The sequence below is a fragment of the Tursiops truncatus genome, chromosome 7 (assembly GCF_011762595.2).
Source record: "Tursiops truncatus isolate mTurTru1 chromosome 7, mTurTru1.mat.Y, whole genome shotgun sequence".
NCBI lineage: Eukaryota > Metazoa > Chordata > Mammalia > Artiodactyla > Delphinidae > Tursiops > Tursiops truncatus.
In genome coordinates, this window is record NC_047040.1 from 53540558 (window position 1) to 53562370 (window position 21813).

General features: G+C 37.9%; 1 protein-coding gene across 1 annotated transcript in view; it reads left to right on the forward strand.

Annotated features, from left to right (window-relative positions):
* ZNF385B (zinc finger protein 385B) overlaps positions 1-21813 on the forward strand; it is a 311937-nt gene that overhangs the window by 225742 nt on the left and 64382 nt on the right. Inside the window, exon 3 of the mRNA XM_033860403.2 lies at positions 2262-2407. Within this exon, the coding sequence (XP_033716294.1) occupies positions 2262-2407 (146 nt within the window). The remainder of the gene's footprint in view (positions 1-2261; positions 2408-21813) is intronic.

Consider the following 21813-nt stretch of genomic DNA (forward strand, 5'->3'; position numbering starts at 1 on the left):
ATTTACTTTGGCATCAGAAAAAGACACAAAAAAATTCTGTTTGACCTATACTTTTGGCTGATTCTCTTTGGCTGAGTCCTACTCTATATTCCCTAATGGACAGGCTGACCTAAAGACTTGCCATTACAGATAAATGCTTCAGATGCCCTTCTCTTTTTTCAGTTTTTAGGATCAAAGTAAATGAGGTATGACAGTCCATTAAACACTACTGCGAGTAATGTTCTGGAATGATTTGAAATATTATGCAGAGTTTATTAAGGAAATTCATTACCAAAAAATATACCATTGAAATAGAAATTTTAACTATTCTGGGACACCGTGAAAGAAGACTGGTGGAAATTTTAATAGTCAGAGCATTTTCCCATACTGTTCATTTCTCCTTGAAGCCAGCAGGGGATTTTAGGCATATAATTATTTGTGGTCCTAGGTAGGCATGTCAGGAGAAATTGGAACCTTCATACCCTGCTGGTGGTAATGTAAAATGGTTTAGCCATTTTGGAAAACAGTTTGGAAGTTCTCAAAAGGTTAAACCATATGACTACCATATGACCCAACAATCCCCAATTCCACTCTTAGGTATATATGCAAGAGAACTAAAAACCTGTTGCCACACAAAAACTTAGAAACGAATGTTCATAGCAGCATTATTCATAATGGCCAAAAAGTGGAAACAACCCAAATGCCAATCAACTGATGAATAAATAAGCCAAAAATTGTAGATCTACAATGGAATATTATTCAGCTTTAAAAAGAAATGAAATTCTGATACATGCTACAACACGGAGGCGCCTTAAAAACATGCCAAGTAAAAGAAAACAGTCACAAAAAAACTCGTATTGTATGATTTCATTTAAATGAAATGTCCAGAATAGACGTATCTGTAGAGACAGAAAGACTAGTGGTTACCAAGAGCTGGAGGTGTTGGGAAGAATTGGGGGTGTCTGCCAGTGGGTATGGAGTTTCTTTTATTGCCTGTGGTCCTGGCTGCACAACTCTGAACATGCTGAAAATCATTGAATTGTACACTTCAAGTAAGTGAATTTTATCTCAATATGCCTGTTGTATTTTGTTTAGAAAGGGCATATCAGAGCCTGTCTCCTGGAGAGCCACCTGCAGCAGCGATTACTTATCTGCAGTATGTAGAGCTTATAGGCTAGAGAAAAATGCATGTTACCCTGGAGAGGAGTGTTTTAAATCTCCTACAGACAGGTTACACCAGATATGTAAAGACAGCTAATAAATTATTAAAAGGATAGTTGCTAAAATAATACAAGGCTCATTAGAAATAAAAGTTGAAGTCAAGAATTTGGTTCCAAATCCTCCCTGTCCCCCAAAACCCTGCCTCTACCCTGATTAAAATCACCCCTTTTAGATTCTCTTACTCTCCAGTGTCCAGACTAAGGGCAACTTTCTGTTTGTTTCGGGTTTTTTGGGGGGTTTTTGTTATTTTTTGGGGGGGGTAGGAGTTTATTAACTTATTTATTTTTGCTGTGTCGGGTCTTCATTTCTGTGCGAGGGCTTTCTCTAGTTGTGGTAAGCGGGGGCCACTCTTCATCGCAGGGCGCGGGCCTCTCACTATCGCGGCCTCTCTTGTTGCGGAGCACAGGCTCCAGACGTGCAGGCTCAGTAGTTGTGGCTCATGGGCCTAGTTGTTCTGCGGCATGTGGGATCCTCCCAGACCAGGGCTCAAACCCGTGTCCCCTGCACTAGCTGGCAGATTCTCAACCACTGCGCCACCAGGGAAGCCCCCTGTTTGTTTTTTTAAGAGAACAAATTGTTTGGGTGATAAGTTTCCTGGGATTGGACAGTAACTATAAGAGTCCAAGGTTTACTTCCCCTGGTAAAAACCCTATAATTATCTCTGATTTGCATAAAATGCGCCGACTAGCCATTCAATAATTGTGAATAGTAAATTGCATCCGGCTTCAAGAGGCTCCTCCCCTCCTCTCTCCTACATTTTTGGTGAACAAGAGGATGATATTCTGCCTCACCTGCCAGCAGGATCTGTGTACTGTGTATCTCAGCAGAGTCTGAGCAGCCTTTGACCTTTGCCATAGGGACACATTCTGTTTCACTGTCTTAGACATTGAGCAAGAAGACCCTTTTAAGTGTATTTTCTCCTCCTGTGCCATTTGCTGACTCCCAGCATAACTCTCTCGCTTGCAGGTTGCAGCTCAGCAGTCTTGTTTTTGCACTGTAAGTTGGGGAGGGAGATGGATGTGAGCAAGAGATTGAATTCATTTTTGTTTTGTTCTTGGCAGGCAGTACATGCCACTCTACTACCCTTCCTGCTCTTGTGCGCACACCTACCCTGATGATGCAGCCTTCACTGGATATCAAACCATTTATGTCTTTTCCAGTAGACAGTAATTCTGCTGCTGTTGGGCTGTTTCCAAATTTTAACACAGTGAGTAAATGCATTTTTATTTTATTTGTCTCCTCCTCAATCTCTTTCTTTCATTACAATTGTGAATAGGCAATAGATATAGCTTGTTTCCAAAGTGTGTAGTTTTAGACCATATATTGGTTATACATTATGAAAGATAATGCTTCACCCATGAGAGTTAGTCCAAACAATAACCAGAATATTTATTTTATAAATATTTCCACAGGCGACTTTTCACCCGTTACTTTGTGCAATTTTGATAGACTTTTCAATGGCTTGAGAACCCGTATCTTTTCTGGGATGCTGTTCACATGCTCAAGAACACAATTTAGAGGTATCAAGCCACACTGATTTTTCCCTACTAGTAGAAAGAAAAAGAAAGTGTATGTTTCATCTTCCTGGGTACATTTTTATTTGGGAGATTTTTTAGATAAAGACTCTTACACAAACAGAATTCTTATTTGGAGACTATTATAGATTATGTGAATCCGATTCTATTAGTAAAAGGAAAAAATTCATTTTAGGTCGACATGTTACTTGTCTGCATGATACTTTGACATTCCCTTTAAACTACATGATAAATATTAGTGAATTACCTATAATTACCAGTGTTCTTCATTCAGGTCAGCTGACCTTCTTCTGTTTGAATGAAAGACAACTTTGTAGGTATGCCAAGTGGAACATGACATCTTTCAACAATAGAACTCAGCCTAAAATCAGTCCATAGCTAGATTCTAAGCTTAGAGTAAAAGAAAAGGTTAACCAGTTCAGATGATTGCATAAATTATGTCTGTTCAGTCAATAAATACAGTCAGTTGGGGTATGATGGTCTACATGAATGATACAGCATTATAGAAGCTACCATAATCAAGAAAAAGAATTGCATTACCAGACAGTGAACATCTGAAGTACTGCCAAATATTTCCTTCTGCAAATGTATCTTCTGTATGAAGTGAAAACATCAAGAGGATTTTTCCTCAAGGGATGTAAATAAAATGTGCTGACATGCCTTCTGTTGTGGCTTAGGCATTGTAAGGTAATTAGAGGGTAGGGGAAGAGCCAACTTTTTAAAGAGCACTGGCCTCGACTTAGCAAGTAAACGGTTGAATATTTTCGTCCTCTTGGGCTTTTTCAGACACAAGTCACACAGGTTTTTTTTTAAAAGGCCTGAAAAGATGAGCAGCATTTCTAGTGCAGTGGAGCAACTCAGTAAGATAAGTCATGCCTGTTCTGGTCACATTAATCCATCAGTAGTGACCATGCCAAAGCAACACATCGTGCCATTTTAGAGAACTTGAAATCAAGCATGCTTATCCTGTCCTCTATCTAAACATGGGTGATACATTCCAGACATAATTGAATTAAGCTATACTTCTGAAAACATTTACTAGGTCTTTGTATTTTGATTAATGTACATTTGGAAGACAGCATTTATAGCCACTGCAGAAGTCCAGTCACTGTCAGGAAGCAGTACTGATGACGTGGGTAAGCATAAATGTCTCCTACTGTGGTTCACCTCTCTGTATTTTGTTTTTAACATGAGTAATACTTATTTCAAAAATTCAAATAAAACATTAGCATTCAAAGCAAAATGTCAAAGTCACCATTCCCGGCCCCTGCAGACACACTTATCCCTTCTCTAAAGGAAAGCGCCCTCAGCAGCTGGTATGCATCCTTCCAGCCCCTTCTAGATGTATGTTATGTACATATCTAATAGGAAACCAATCACTGTTGTCTTTTTACAACTGTGATCATCTGATTAGCGCTATTCTCTAAGTCACTTTTAGAGAATTTCTAAATGTCTTATATACACTTCTTTGTTCTTAAGGGCTGTAAAACAGAAATGAAAAGAATATTTTTATAAGTTCTTTTTAAAAAGATAGTCTCATAATGGCTTTTTAATGTTGTGTAGGACTTACAGATATATTAACTTGCTTTTTTGTTTGTTTATTCTGTATAGCAATTAACCTTATGATGTATTTGAGAAAATCCAAGGAATAATTCTAAGAGATGTTCGTTGTTTTTTCTTCTTAGAGGCAAATAAACTTGTAATTTTCAAATGAAAAAATATTTTTCGTGAAAGTGAAGAATATAGCAATGAACTGCATGATATAGTCATTTTATTCTCTCTATATTATATCCAAGGCATTTATTGGATACAGAGTCCTTCTGGTAATGTATTAAAAATTAAGTCATTACAAGTGGGACCCTCTATCATCTTGCAAAAAAATGAATTTATGGGATCATGGGATTACCCATGATTTTTCACTGATTTGCAGTTTCAATTACTCTAATCCTTTTCCTATGGACTTTTCCATTCCAGTGTCTAACTCACCCCACAGATTTCCTAGGGCAATTTCATAAAAGTCACTGTCTACATTTTCCTAGGAAAATAGTTTTGCATTACTACTAATTAATTACTACTAGATTATTGTATTCTGTGATGTTTTACATTCTTCAAAGGACTCAGACCTTAGAACATTTTAATCGACCATGGTTATTATTCCTATTGTCTACATGAGGAAAAAGTGTTAGTAAAGGAAGAACTGAGTCTCGTATTAGAATCTTCTAACTTCAAAACTGATGTTCCAGCTCTTCTGTGTCCTTGGCTTTTTTGGTCCGTGTCACCTCCCACCTCATTCAGTGTGAATAAAGCTCAATCAGAAATCTTTTGTGCTCTTTTCTGGCAGCATGGTAGATAATTTTCAGCAGAATCATTAAGTAGAAAGAGGAAAGGATTTTTTGAATGTAGAATGTATTTTAAAAACAGTTATAGTTTCTTGTTAGCAAATTTTAAAAGTACATTCTACTCAGTAGTCTGTGTGCTCTTTGAAAACCAACATGAATGCTACCATAATCACTTCATTTTTAATCAAGGGTAATATTAGTAAATATAAGAAATATATTTTAACTCATAACCATTATCAGAAGAATGAACACTGTACTCTTGAGACCATAGCTGAAAGCTTGGAAGTTCCAAGTTTTGCTATTTTCTTTGGATTTAAAATATATATATAAAGTAATGGTTTCTTCCTATTTTTATAGCAGAGTATGATAATGTTACATGAGAAACATAGCAAGAAGGAAATGGGATTCTGTCATATTCCAAAGCAAATAGGTGCCTGTTCTATACTAAATTGTATGCAGTGAAGAGATATGCTTCACAGTGTTCTTTTAGTGGCTATCTTGCCTTTTACTCCATAAGACGAAATCTCTCTCAGTGTTTATAGGTGAGAATAAGCAAAAAATTCGAGACACTGTTCAAGCAGAGTTCTGAGGAAACACTAGGGAAAATGGGGTTTGGATCACTGATATTTTATGATGGGCTGTGTGTCAAGGATGCATGGCTGGAGAATGAGGATGTTAACCCTGCAAATTTAAAGATCTTGACCTTTATATCTAAAGTTTAATAGGCTTCTCTGCCTGGCAACTCACTGATGCTTACTTCTACACACCACTCCACCTTCATTTATTTGTCCTTCAGGGCCCAACCTAGAGATCACCTCCTTCACAGGAAACTTTCTGTGACTCTTGCAATCTGACTTAAGTGCCCATCCTCTGTATTTCCAGAGTACCTCCCGATTACATCATATTCTCCCTGATTATCCATCTGTCTTCACTGGAATGTCAGATCCTTGAGAACAAGGGCTCTATCTTGTTTATCTTTGTATGCTTGGTGTCTGGCATAGGTGCTCAATAAAACCCTTTTGAAGGAAGGAAGGGAGAAAAGAACAGAGAAAGGGCTCTAGTTCCTTGGTTTTCAATGTTCATGGTCCCCCATCCAGCAAAGGGAATTCTGGCATTTTTTTTTTTTTTTTTTTTTGGTGGTACGCGGGCCTCCCACCGCTGCGGCCTCTCCCGCCGTGGAGCACAGGCTCCGGACGCGCAGGCCCAGCGACCATGGCCAATGGGCCCAGCCACTCCACGGCATGTGGGATCTTCCCAGACCGGGGCACAAACCCACGTCCCCTGCATCGGCAGGCAGACTCCCAACCACTGCGCCACCAGGGAAGCCCGAATTCTGGCATTTCTGAGCCTTATGTGCAAGGTGATAAGAGCAGGTGTTTACTTTTAATTTCCTGAGAATTGTCATCCTTTTTTAGTCTAAAGGCAATAATTAGTTATAAACTTTTCTCCAGCTATAGTTCTGGCTTTCTCTGTGTGGATGGTACGGACACTCTGCAAGTATCAACTGCATTCCTTATCCTAGGCCCTAATCTTAGGAGCATTTAGTTTAAAATCAAAGTTATTAATTACTGAATGTTATTGAAAACATAAATGGACTAAACAGTACTGGGTTTGGGGAAGGAGATAAACAAAATAAATAAAACAAAAATACCCCAGTGCCCAAGAAACTTGTAAGAAATAGAATAAATAGGCTAGAAAAGGCAAGATAATAAAAACCAAGAAATATAGGCAAAGTGAAAATAGTTACTGAACTTTATACTGTTCAAGAAAGGCCAGAAAGAATGAATTTTTTGTATCTCAATAGAGCTGTTTTCATTATTTTGTTATTCACGTTACTTCAGTTTGCCAACTGCTTCATGGTCATCCTTTAATTTTTGTACATGATGTTTGGTAGCTGCCAAAATGTATATAATTGTTTCTCCCTATTAGAACTAGAATCTTCCATTTCCTTTACTGTGGATTCCATTTTTATCTTCATTTTACCTGGATAATACTTGGTGTTTAATACTTGGTGTTTAATACCTGTCTATTACTTGGTTCTCCTTAATAAGAGACTTCTTCAAAATTCAAATGAATTGCATACTTAACACGATGGATTGTGTCAACTTAATATGATAAAATAGGTCCATTTAGAAGGCATACTCACACACATGGTGTTATGGACTGAATGTTCCTTCCTCCCCAAATTCATATGTTGAAGCCCTAACACGTGAGTGATAATATTTAGAAATGGGGCCTTTGAGAGGTAATTAGGGTTAGATGAGGTCTTGCAGGTGGTGCCCTTGTAATGTGATTAGTGCCCTTATAAGGAGAGACCCCAGAGAGCTTTTCCTTTATCTACCATGTGAGGACATAGTGAGAAGAAAGTCATCCGCAAGCCAGAAAGAGAGCTCTCACCATAACCTGACTATGCTGGCACCCCTGATCTTGGACTTCCAGCCTCCACAACTGTGATATATTTATTTCTGTTGTTTAAGCCACCAAGTCCCTGGTATTTTGTTATGGCAGGTCAAGCAGACTAAGACACGTATGCAACCTATATTTTGTATGTGATGATTAGAAGATCAAGTTTCTTTTTAACAGCCACATATTAGATACCTGGACAGATATATTTGTGTGACTCTCCAGAGCTGTAGCTATAATCAAGAGCCACTCAAGACCACAGTCTCCTGTCAGTTTCTCTGCTGCTTGGCAGTAGTTTCCATGCCTATTTATTTCAAATGTCTTTGTGAGTCCTGCCATGTTTTTGCAACTGCTCCAGGGAAGCACAAGCACAGTGGAGGTCTCTGACGCTTTATTGCAAGAGGCTCAGTGATCTTTTATTGTGAAAAATAATCTGATTTTTATTACCTACCTTAAAATTATTTTTTTCCTGACACATGAACAAATATGTGGAGCAGAATAAAGATCATTTCTAAAGTCCCAAGTTGCTATATGATTCTTTGAATCATCCATGACAAGCTGTGGAATGAGACATGTGTTTACCATTTATTTTATCATTCTAGACTCTTTGAGATTCTGGGTTATTCATAGTTTGGTGATATCAATGACTATATAAAAATTTTCTTTCTTGTAGTAGAAATAATAATATATTTATCAAGGAGGTCCAAAATAAAGAAATAGGGCATCAAAATCACATTCACTTTGCTGTTAATTCATGCCATGTTTCTCATGAGATGTTACTATAAGGAAACTTGAAGTAAGCTAGAACATTCAATGTTTCACCTGCTTTTAATATATTTATTAATTTAATGAAGTCCTTATTTAAACATTTAAATACCTATTTTTCTTTTGTTTAAATTTTTCTTTAATTTTATTTAAATAAAATACCTTACCTCTGCTAATACAATCCGAAGTGAATTTTTGCCATTCGAGTCTTATTTTTTACTCTAGTAATGCTTTCCTGTCATAAAATGTTATATGTCCCATATTTCCTAGGACAGTAGTATGTCCAGTACGTGAAATGACACATTTGTCCCAATCGAATAAAAAAGAGAATATGGTCGACTTTTATTTTCATGATATGCTTAAAATATATCAATGGGTCATATTCTTTCATATGTTCTAAAGAAATATGCCAAGTTGAAACTTTCCACAGTTACTCAAATTTACTGAAAGAGGGGAGGATGACAGCCTATTATTGGATTTAGATAAGTCAACAGCAACACTCTCCAGATCATTAGAAAAAACAGTGGTTATAGGAACTCTTTGAAATGTGCTACAAAACTGTGGAAGACTTTTGTACAGATATTTAAGCAGAGATTACTGTCTGGAAATTTTTACGTCACTATTGAACATGGCAGAGAGAAAAAGTATGTAAACATGAACACTGGAAGGAAAACAAACTATGTAGTGATCTTCAGTATTGTCTTCCTCTACTCTTCAAACCACAAATATGTCCTTTTTAAGCTTAATTCACGTCCCCTGCCTTATTCAAAAAACCTCAAGATTTATCTACTAAAGACTGTGTTCAAATATCCCTTTACTCACTCTTGAAACCCCTTTAGAATATGTAGATATTATTGATATGGTATGTATATATACACAAGTATGCTTATATAATATGTGGTCATATGTGTTCTCTGTCCTTAATGAAATTATTTGTTCAGGTTATCTAGGAAAAGGAATGCATTCACAACCACTTACTGAAGGTCTGCATGTGCCGATCATTGTGCTAAGGAGGAGTTATAGTGAATAAAGGCAGAAGCTGCTCACTGTCTGACAGAAATTACTTCTTCCTCTTGTATAATTCACCATAAGATAACAGAGGATTCTGCTTATAATAAATAGTCAATTCAGTTGATAAAAGCTGCCAAGAAGCATCAGATTAAGACTTTGATGGACCTTTAAGGGGTAAGGGAACACAAGGTTTCAGGAGCCTGTAAAAAGAGGCACCCGTAGTCCCACCGTGCTGTGTCCTCTTGGTGTCCCTTTCATCGTCCTAGTCTTAACCTCACATGGCTCTGGGACCTCACCTTCAGTGCTAGAGTTTCAAGGATTATGTGTACTTGGAGGCCACATCAGATATTCTGGCAAGGCAGGTCTTCAGTCTTGGCGCTGTCCCAGGTCAGCATTTTTTAAGAGTAGCGTCAGCTTGGAAAAAGTGTGTGTCAGCCCTCTTCTTTAAAAATGTATCTTATTCTTAACAAATCTCCAGTTAATTAAAGGAAGAAGAAACCAAAAACAACCTTGTTCTTAGCTTCTCTCAGTGACCAAGGCTCTTTATGCCTGTGGTAAAGTAGGAGAGCTTAATAAATATAAAATGGGACAAAATATTATTGTACAAAACATTCCCTCCAGCCCAGAAAAGGTATTTCTAAATTGGTTGCTCTATAAACATTAATTGATGGTAGTGTTCCCTGAGAAACCTTTACCAAAGCTTGGGAACCCATCCAATAGCACAGACCATTTTTTTTTTACTCCCTCTGGATTCTTGTATTCAGAATTAGGTCTCAAATGTCTTTTAGGGAGAGAAAAACACGTTTTGGAATATTCCAGTTCCTTTATTTTTATAATTGCCATTGAGGGTGCTAGAGATGAATTGGAGTGCTATTTAGCAATCTGTGAAGTTTCAACATCTTTGTGGAGCTCAGTAGGGTTCTTGGAAAAATACTTTTTTTCACAGATTTAGCTGTCAATTTCGGTTTTCTTACCCTCCTTTTTATGTTCTGATGCTTGAAATAATATGAAAGAACATAATTTATATGAATAATACCTTATTTTCATGGAATTCTAGTATCAGAGGGCTTTAGCATATTTTAAAGACATTCTACAATTCTTTCAACACATCCACACATGAAATAGGCTACGTGTGTCATTGTTGTACCCTTTTTGCAGATCAGAAGGTTGTAGAATGTAATCCAGTCTTCTCATCTCTTCCAATAGACAGCTCTGCCACTGAAAAGGAAAAACAAGCTACGTATCAGACAAGCAAGAGCTGGTCTCCACCCTACTGTATCCTGAATGTAAATGTGTGTATTTCTCACAGGTTATTCGTGTGGGGCATGTTTTCTTAAGTACCCAATAAGAAATAAGTTGTGGCTCCTAATATCAGGCTTTGCACTATATTCTATTTAGAAGATAGGTTTGTCAGTCTCATACTTGTTTTCTCTTATTATGAACAGTTTCTAGAGCCAAGTGAAGATCTGAGAGGTGTAGTAAGAAATATATGTGATCCCTTTCACAGGCTTATGGTTTACAAATAATTAGAAATGCACAGAAAGTCTCCAACAATTAAAACAACAATTAGTCTGGGTCTCTGTGTAAAATGGTTCATTGTCATGATAATCAAAGCCACAAAATTTCCATTTCCCAAAATAACCTGAAGCTGTTGGATGCTAAAATGATTACCGATAGCCACTATCACATGGTATATACTTAAGTTTCAACTTTTGAAGTACTTACCTTCTAAAGGGTGTGGTGGCATTCACTCATTCAGTCAGTCACTCATTCTTCGGTTATACACAACTTCCTCCCAAAAAGCCACTTGGAGCGTTCCCTCTGATCTGAGAAATAAGGCAGCTTGACTTGTTCCAAAGTAAGCCTCTAACAGTCCTATCTGGCCTGCACTCTGCTTCATGCCACCCTCAGAAGCAGGAACCTGAGTGGAAGGGAGAAGAGGGAAGAGCCATCTACTTCATTACATGGGGAAGAGCACTTGACAAGAGTCAGAAGACTACAGCTGGACTCGTTTTCTTTGGTCTTGAGAAAAATCACTTAGCTCCACTTTCCTCATTTTAAAACTAGGGTGATACCTTCCTAGTCTATATTACTACGTCATGAAAACTTGAGTTTATTATGTTTATGGAGAATTAAGGATATGACTGAATATTTAGAAAATTTCTAGAATTTATAATCTGTGAAAAAAAAACAATACAACATATCACCATCCTATTTTTAATAATTTAAAATACCCATGAATTTCAAATGAGATAATGTTTATGTTATGTTATGTTTATGAAACGATTCCTAAACAGAAAAGCTCTATTCTTATAAATAATATTAATATTTTTATTAATATTTCTATCTCTTTGATCTCATCTTCCTAACCAATTACCTTAAGTACAAGTTATGTTTATCACTGGGGCTGGCGTTATGCATTAGAGCAATCCTAATCAAGGTAGATGCCAGGGTTATGGCTAAGACCTCGTTCTTGAGTTTAAGAAATTTACAGTCAGTTTAAAGAAGTCATGTCTGGTGCTGAGCAGGTGCTCAATTTGCGTTACCTTGAATGAGATAATAGTAGTGCATACCTAAAGATCAGAATCACCTGACTGCCTGAAAACAAGGCAGAGGGATAATGAATCTTGAGCAGGGTTGGGGAGAGGGTATATTGAGTGGAGGTTGGGAATAATCACAACTGGTTTGCTTGGATTCCTTTTTTCTCCGTTTACTTTCAATAATATTTAGACTTTGAAGGCTATGTATAAAGGTATTTTGAACCCGAAATCTGTGTACCAATGACACATTGTCATTGACACCTAAGACGCAAAGATGCGTTCTGCTATATTTTCAAAACACCGTTGACTTCCAAACATAGAACCTTTATTCTCATGTTATTTGTTAATCAAACTGACATTAGTTAAAATGGCAATTTAAAAAAATATTTTAAACTCAAAGTAGTCAACATATTCATTTATCCTTCATGTACTGATAGGGAAATCTATTCTAAAAATTCTTTGGACTTTTGACAGTTACAGATCTCTCTTCACCCTACCTCCTTTTTTTCTGAACTTAAATTGCCAGTCATACAAGAAAAAAACCACTTAACCTGTGCAGTAACACCTAACTGTAAATTTGGTGTGACATCTAACTGTAGATTCAATGCTTCCTGAAAAAAGATTAGTAGTTTTATAGTCTATCCCTAAATATTATATAGACCTTAACGATATGTACATATGTATGAAAACTATTTTTTATTAGAATACAAACATCAGCCTAAGTAAAACTTTAAAAATATACAAGCCAAGATATTCGTAGTTCCATAGCTATTAGGAACAGCAGAGAAATAATCAATCTTTAGACTTCTGTGGGGGGAGAAAAGGTTTAAAACAGATACATTTTAAATTAGTTCCTTCATAAAAGAACTTTCTAAGAAAGAGCCTGTGGCACATAGCTCATCAATCCTTGTGCAATCAGACCTTCCATTGTCTTCTGAGGGAGAGCTGCCACCTCACAGGCCTGGCCCCTTTAATGGGTGAGTAGCTTCTGAAGAAGCATTATGACACCCAGATGTGGAGTTCTTTGAAGCTGCACTTCTGGGGAACCATCATTTTTGTTACAGAGCAAGAGTAATATCAGAATTTCCTGGGAATCGGTCATCAAAGGAAATTATCAGCAATTCATAGACTATCCTTTTTGCATTTGCTTCAGCCTCGAGGGTAATCACAAAAGATTATAGTCTCCATTGCAGCTTTCATATCACTGAAATATTCTTCTCTGCCGAGAACATGATTGATTTCCAAAGGTCAGCTTTTAACCCCAGCTTCAGGAGGCCACTCGGACTTCAGTGGTTTGATAACTGCCAACGATTGTTATTGGCATATTGTTCTGTTGTGAGGCAGAAATTTGGTGATTTCTGACTAATTATCCTTTAAATAAAGTGACATATCAACTTCTCATGCTGTTAGATATAAGTATTTGTCCCATTTTAGTAAGTGTTAGACGTTGGGGGAGAGAGAAGGGTGAATAAAAATTTTCAAATGAGTGTTGGGAAGACTTTGAAACCAGCATCCTGAGATTGAATTTTAGAATGGAAAACAGAATAATTCAGAAATGTTTTTGAAAGTCTTCAAAGGGAGTCGGTAGATTATAAATACAAATGATTTTTGCTTCATGAGACTTCATGAACATTACTAGGGATTTTGTGTTTTGTGACAACTTGCTACGTGATTCATGTAGGTTTTTCTCCATTGTTTGATTAGGAAATATTAAGGCCATATCCATAGCCAAAATATAAGCAAACTGGGCACATTTTTAACTTGATGATTTCATTTGCTATATTCACTTTTCTCATACATATATATTGCTTTACTCAGAACATACAGGGACAGAAAGGGCTTTGTGTATATTTGAAATGAGTTTGGTAGATAAAACAGTTTTACCCAGAAGTGACTAGATTTCCTTACAAATTCAAAAGAGAGGAAAGCAGTTCAGTTTAAACTATTTTTGGTTTGAACCATAGCCTCCTTGCAATAACGTAAAAATAATTATAAATCAAATGAATAAATGTTAAATGTCAAGCTGTACCATTAACAGAGCCTTATTCAATAAAGTAGTTATCACCCCAGAGAGCAGAGGAAGGCACTTTATTAAGGCTCTTTATTTTATTTTACAAGTATGGTATATTTTGTATAATAAAAATGCAGAGTTGAACCAAAAATGTTTTTTTTTGTTGGGGGGCGGTATGCGGGCCTCTCACTGTTGTGGCTTCTCCCATTGCGGAGCACAGGCTCCGGACGCACAGGCTCAGCGGCCATGGCTCACGGGCCTAGCCGCTCCGCGGCATGTGAGATCCTCCCGGACCGGGGCACGAACCTGCGTCCCCTGCATCGGCAGGTGGACTCTCAACCACTGCGCCACCAGGGAAGCCCCAAAAATGTTTTTTTGCTGAGAAGAGTTGATATGTATACACATATACATCCATACAAAAAGGCAATAGTAAGGTGAATATATAACATAAAATAGTTTTGATATCACCTGTCTGCAAAACCACTCAGGGACCACTTTCCTAATTAAAGTCCTAAAATGTTAAGTGTGACAGGTAAGCCTGCAAGAAAAAGGAGGACCAGTAGAATCAACGTTGGGAGAGCAGTGACATCCTTGAATGGGGATGGGGGAAGGGCACAGATGAAATGCAAGATGCCCAGTTAAAGTTGAATTTCAAATAAACAACAAATCAGTTTTATTACAAGAATATCCTATGTAATATTTGATACATTTATGTTGAAAAAAAAGATTTTTATTTGCCAATCTGGCAACCATAACAGGAGATCTGGGTTCTGGTCTTAGCTGAAGAGGCTCAAGCAGGTTACTAAAATTCTCCATATCTTTTCTCACTTTCACGTGAGGAAGTTGGACTAAAATCAGGCTGGTGAGACTGGGACCTGACCTACGTGCTTTAACCAGACCTGTTTTCAGCATTTTATTATATTGAATTTCCAGTTAGGATTCTGTTTGGGGGTAGAACGGTGGGAGGAAGGTTCTAAAACTCAAAACAAATAAACAGTTTGAAAATGTAGACGATCTCTGACATTGTACCGCTGTGTCATGAGAGTGTGGCATGGGAGAGCCCACAATGCTTAGTATTGGAGCATTCCAGATTTGCCGCCTTGCATTGAGCCTTTTAGTCCTCACCTGTCAGGTTTCTTCTGAGTGCAAGACTAAGGAATGTGTTGTCCTCTGGGGAAAAAACACTTCATTTCTACTTTGCTTTACAGCATGAAGAATATATCCAAACAGGTCCAGATTTCCAATTTTGCAATTCTTCCTGCCTAGTGGGGTTTTCTTTTCATCTTAAGCCTTTTTAATTTGTGTCACGGACCTGTTTTGCCTCAGCATCAGGATATATCTGATTAGTTACTGAACAGCCTTTCAAACTTAGCTTTGACAGAATGGTTTTGAAAGGATGTCAGTTAATGCATTTGGCTGTTCAGCAGGTGTATTGATTTTTAAATCAAGAAAGCTCATTACTTCTCTAGTCTCTTAGAAAGCCCTTGTGACATTTTTTTTTAGCCCATTTCCCAGAAAATAGGAAAATTTATCACTACTTAGATTTGGAGACTTAGCACTAATAATTTTTAAGAACTACATTCATAAGCATCAGCAAGTAGTCTTTGGTTATTTGTATGCCTTTTTTTCCTCCTAAAGAACAAAAAGTTCTAGTTTTATTTTATTTATTTATTTTTTTGCGGTACGCGAGCCTCTCACTGCTGTGGTCTCTCCCGTTGCGCAGCACAGGCTCCGGATGCGCAGGCTCAGCAGCCATGGCCCACGGGCCCAGCCGCTCCGCGGCATATGGGATCTTCCCGGACCAGGGCACGAACCCGCGTCCCCTGCATTGGCAGGTGGACTCTCAGCCACTGCGCCACCAGGGAAGCCCAAGTTCTAGTTTTTTAAAAAGATATTTCTCAAACTTATCTCTGGCTCTGAATTTTGTTATGGAAATTCAATCCTGGAACCAAGTTTGGGGGTTGTTTTCAAGCCACTGTTTTAAAAAGAAAAACAGGAAAGGCCAAGAAGTAGGTGACTGTGTTCTATATAAGACACTAGCCTATCCTTCCAAACCTCAGGATGTGTTTCTTCTTTCAATGTCCTGTAGAAGAATCAGTTCTCATAAGCTATCCTCAAATGAATCTCTATCTTGTTTAGTATTTTGCACATCTGTTGAAAACCTATACTTCAGTCCATATTCCTGAAATGGTTTATTTCTTGTTTTATTTCACCCTGAGGAAACAAAATACTAAATAAAACATAGGTAACACCTGACTCATTTATTTTAGATTCTCTTGGTGAATCCAGTTCCTGTTCTCATCACTCTAAATAGTGTTTTTCTTTGGATGAGAGAGTTTATTGTCACCTATGTACGCCTTGGGCTCTTTGTATTTTTGAAATATGAATATGCCTCTTTGAGAAATATAAAGTATAAATACTTTGAAGGTAGTAACTTTTCCACAGAAAAAAAAATTAATAGTATTTGTCATCATTTCATTTCTTCTTCTATGCTATTAAAATTCAGAATAGAGCTAAATTCTTATTAATTCTCTTCCAGGTAGTTTTTCATCTTTCTTAAAAATTTTGTAACTTTTCTCATATTCTACATTTTGTAACTTTTCTCATATTCTATAAATAATTTTATAGAAACTTTTTGTTACCTTGCGTTTGACAGTTGTTACTGATCTTTCAAATCTGTATGCATGCATTGGCCAAAAATTAGTTATAGGAACATCGAATAGTAAACATAAAATGAAAATCCTTTCAAGAACTTTCTTTGTGTCCTGATGGAAAAACACCTCTCTTTCCTCATGGTTCCCAGTCATATCTAAGCATTTCTTGTTCAAGAATGAAAACAAAGAAAGAAAAGGACTGGATTTCCTTAGGAGATATAGTTTAGCTCATACCTTAATGCCTTTTCCCTACATTGAAATGAGCACCTGAATTGGAATTGAGCATAGGCTGGGCTCCCTTAATACATCATATTAACCAATTAGACCTTCCAAAATACATTTTTAACCTGAATATGGTTACATATGCTACTGATTTCAATTCTTAAGTTTACTCATCTAATGTTTCAATAGGAATATCGACACCCAAAATGTTGCTGGGTATGTGTGTGTCCGTGTAGTACGGTATGAGCAAACCTTCAATTAAGTCTCATACCCATGGCAGATGTAAGCTGAAAGTCTTATTTGTTAAACTGAACTTTTTGAAATGCTCTTTGATGTGGCTTCTTAAATTACCCAGCGGCATAACTACAGCTTTGCTACATCACTCTTGATCCCTGGCAGCATGGAAAATCACCAGGCATGTAGAGCCAGCCAGGAAAATGGAACATTTTACATTTGCACTGACCATATGATTACACACAAGGATCGACTGTCAGAGTTAGACATTCGGCTTCAGTAAGGTGTGCGGGTCTAATCTTAGGGCATCTCCCGTTAACAAAATAACTACTGTCTGAAAAAGAACTTAAAATTTATTCCTTCTACTTAGAACAATTTAAAAATTATCCATCAAAGTGTTAAGCTGGTTTTCCACTAAAGCGGGGGGGGGGGGGGATGGTGAAACCACCCCCTACTTTCCTTTCAGCTTTTTTGCTTGTACCATTTGGTAACTCTTTAAAGTTCTAAAAGTGTTAAAAGTGAAAAACATTATTTTCATATGATATCTTCACAAAAAACTGCTAGATCTTAGCCAAAATATGTACTTATTTAAAAAACAGAGAAGTAACTCATGGGTATTTTGGTTATTCACTAAAAACTACCAGGCCAACCACATTGTACCAGAAACCCACCAGGAAGGTCTCCAGGTAAGATGCATCTAGCGCTAAGCACTCATCCTTAGAGAACTTCCAAAAACAGATCACTTTAGTTTCCCTTTCTCTTTAAGGACATGATGATAGTGGTGGCTGTGAGTGGTGTCCCAGTTGTTGTCTTGGGACGTGGTAGTTGAAGAAAATCCTCTGTGGAGATCTCATAGATGGCTTTGAAAGCCGAAGAGCATGCCCTTTACAGTTTTTACCAGTGATATGATTCCGAATGCTGTATCAACTATCTAAATCATGGGATAATGTCCTTATCTTTACATACTTAGTATGGTTTTACATGTGAAAGTATCAGAATCAAAGTTGTATCAAGACAACGAAAATGTTTTTAGGAATTGTCCATGGTAAAATTGTGTTTCTTTCCCATTCTCCTGTTTTATTTTTTTCATAGTACTTAAAACACTCTGAAAATACCTTATTTATAACTTTAGATATACAGGTTTCCCCCACTATCCCAAAATGGAGAATTCCTATGACATTTTTCCTAAGTAGAAATGTTGTGAAGTGAAGAAGCAATTAGTTTAGGATACATCTTGCTAATGGATGCACAAAATAAATCCAGATAAAGAATAGATGCTCACACACACAGTTCAAAGCTATGGCGGCTTGATCCTGAGATGCTCAGTGTAGTTTCCGGGGAAGGAGCTTGGTGGTGCCACTGTCACTGCTTGAGATGCGCACTGCCTCTATAAAGGTTTGCACAAAAGAAATGCTGAACGCTATTTTCATTTTTCAACTTTTTTCATAAAAGCAAAAATTCTCTTGGGATTTCTTTCAGTTAGTGAAAACAGGTACTGATGTAGGTCTTTCATAAAACCAAGTGGCGTAAAGCAGACTTTCAAAAAGCAGGGGATACTTATATAGGTCTCCCCAACTAGAATGTTGTATTTTTGAAGGCTTGTTCTCTACTGTATGTCCAGCTCCTAAAACAGCGCATGATAGCCATTTAATAAACTATTGTTAAATGAATCAATTTTCAATAAAATACAGTGTTTGTGCAAATTGAAAATTATACATTTATAAAAGTGTGATGTGTTGGAAAGGAGCAAAAATTCCCAAGGACAGAACTGTCTAAGTTGATATGAAATAATCTCTAAAAAGGTTGCACTTTTTATTATCAGAGTGCTCTAGAAAGAAGACATTACTTTATGGCAGAAACACACATCTCTAACATTCTGTATATGTTTCTTTTTTATTCTTCTAGAAATGAAACCAAGGTGGAATTTCTCCCAAAAAACTACTGGAAAATGCAGTTTAGTTTCCTTTCGAAATAGATCTTCAAAATAGATCCCAGGGTGTTTTTTCCTTATTCTAGTCATTCTTTTTGTCAGTGGAATATATAACGCTTATTTGATGAATCCCAGAGCTTTTCAAAGAAGGCCTGGCAATATGGAATTTGAGTGAAAGGTACCAAACTTTCTAAATTCATTTTAAAGGAAAAAAAGAAAGGAAAGAAAAGAAGAAAATGAAATTCTAATCTATGCTCTACTCTGTTTGGTTGCTTCAAATCTCTGGGCAGACTGCACTTATATTTTTTACAGGGATTTTTTGTTTGTTTTGCGGTACGCGGGCCTCTCCCTGCTGTGGCCTCTCCCGCTGTGGAGCACAGGCTCCGGACGTGCAGGTTCAGCGACCATGGCTCACGCGCCCAGCCGGACCGGGGCATGAACCCGTGTCCCCTGCATCGGCAGGTGGACTCTCAACCACTGCGCCACCAGGGAAGCCCTCTACAGGGATTTTTGACCAGTACGAGGGAGGCTCTGGAAAGGGATCCCGGGATCCCACTTAGTTTCTGCAGCAATCAGATCCTTCTAATTGTGAACCAGCCTCAAAATATGTAAAGGTCTACAACATTTTGATAAAATAGTAGTAGTAATAATATAATAATAGCTTTATTGGATCTGAGACTTAGATCAATGTGACCTATTATTTTCTTAAGTGCATGTTATTTTAGCCTTTATGCCATTTCTGGTTAACTTTCTGGTGGCGTAATGGTATCCCTGCGGTACAGGGGCACAGCTGATTTTGTTTCAAGTCACAGCCAATGTGTGGTTTTAGCAAAGAGCTAAATATGGCACTTGATTGAATCAACAGTCTGTGGAGAACGTGGCATGTCATTTGTCTTCCTTTCAGTGACAGTTATAGCATTCTGGTGGACCCCTGTCAGGATGCTCTGGGTAGGAAAAGCAGTGGCAGGATGGCAAATCTCAACTTTTACATATTCCAGATGCAAAAAGGCAGGTCTCACAGTAGCACGCAGCTCCAGTGTAACGTTTCATGTGGTTTATTTTTATTGAGACTTCTGATTTGAAATCCAAAACAGTACAGAGTTGTGTGGTTGAAGTAACATTGCCAACAATATGCAGTTGTTTGTATTTCCTGTTCTTTGAGAAAAGGAATTTGTCTTGCAACCGTTGTGTCTGCTTTGTTTCTATTTAAGTTTTCAAGGATTTGAAACAAGTAAAACAGTAATAATAAAGGTATGTGGTCAGAGCATTTAAATATAAAAGGCAAAACCTTTTTTGAAGTAACTTCAGAGAAATATTGCTCTTCAGTGACATAAGCTATCACTTTTAAAAGTGTCACTTCATGAATATTTGAAGTTCTAATGAGACCCTATTGTCTCACTCTTTTCCATAAGTCCAACAATGAAAAAGGAAGGGATGAAGAAATAGTCATTCTTTTTGTACTACTGTAATTTTACAATATTGCAGTTTAAAAAACTGATGCTTTGCCAAACTTCCAGAAAGCCCTAAGTCACAAGGATTTAGTAGCTGAGATCTGCTTTGCAGAAATCAAGGACAGGTGCAAGTGATGACCATCACCTGCTACGTGTAATCTCTAAGTATTCGGGAAACTTTCTTTTTTTTCTGTGTGATAGCCCAACAGTTACAACAGGGAAAGAGGACAGGGCAGCCCCAATTTTTATTTATGGCTTTCCTGAAGTAACCCAAGAAGAAATGGGCTTATCTTAAGAAGGGCATAAATCGGTCAGAAAGAGAAAAACTGAGACTCACTTCTCCAGGAAACTTTTACTTAAACACCAAGTAGGGGCTTCCCTGGTGGCGCAGTGGTTGAGAATCCACCTGCCAATGCAGGGGCACGGGTTCAATCCCTGGCCCAGGAAGATCCCACATGCTGCGGAGCAACTAAGCCCGTGCACCACAACTACTGAGCCTGCGCTCTAGAGCCCGTGTGCCACAACTACTGAGCCCACGTGCCACAACTACTGAAGCCCATGTGCCTAGAGCCTGTGCTTCGCAACAAGAGAAGCCACTGCAGTGAGAAGCCTGCGCACTGCAATGAAGAGTAGCCCCCGCTCGCTGCAACTAGAGAAAGCCCAGGTGCAGCAACGAAGACCCAACGCAGCCAAAAATAAATAAATTAAAAAAAAATAGAAATAGAAAAAAAATACATAAAAAAAAAAGCCACCAATAGGCCTTATGTGTAGCTTGACTAGACAGCTGCCCTCCAGGCTGCAGAAATTCTAGGAACACTCCTCCTTTCTTCCCATTTCTCACACTCTACAGCAGTGCCACACATGATACCCAGCATCCCTGCTTGGTGGTCAGTTAGCAGGGAAGAGTTGGGGGAGAGACTCTCGCCTGAGTTTGACTCCTGGCTTCAGACCTACGAACTTGAGGGTGAGAAGTTATTAAACCTCTCAAAGCCTCGGATTCCTCATTTGTAAAAGGAGGATAAAAATGGTATCTGCCTCATGTGATGGTGGAGAGTACACTAGATAATCCCTTAGTATAGTTCCTGGCACGTGGTGAGAGCTCTAAGTCTAAGCTGCTCTTATTAAGATGTTTATTATTATTATTACACAGCTAGAGAAAGGAATTAAAAGGCAAATACCCCAGGAGGATAACACATTGATGTCACTGTTAAAGGGAGGATCCTGGATGCTTGAATTGTGAGAAAATCAGAAAAGGGGGGGAAAGTCTAAAGGAGGGGTGGGGCAAGAGGGGACAGACCTTTATGTGCTTTCTCGTGCCTCAGTGTTTTGCTTAATCGCCATCCTTTTTCACTTCTTAACTTTTACAATAATGTCCTTTCTTGTGTTTGACTCATCCTACCCCATCTGATCTGGGACAATGTCTGAAACATATTAGGCCTCCAGAAATGTTTGTTGCATGATCGATCTTTAACTTTTTAAAGTCAAAACCTGGTTTCTACTTCTGTTTAGTAGAAAAGC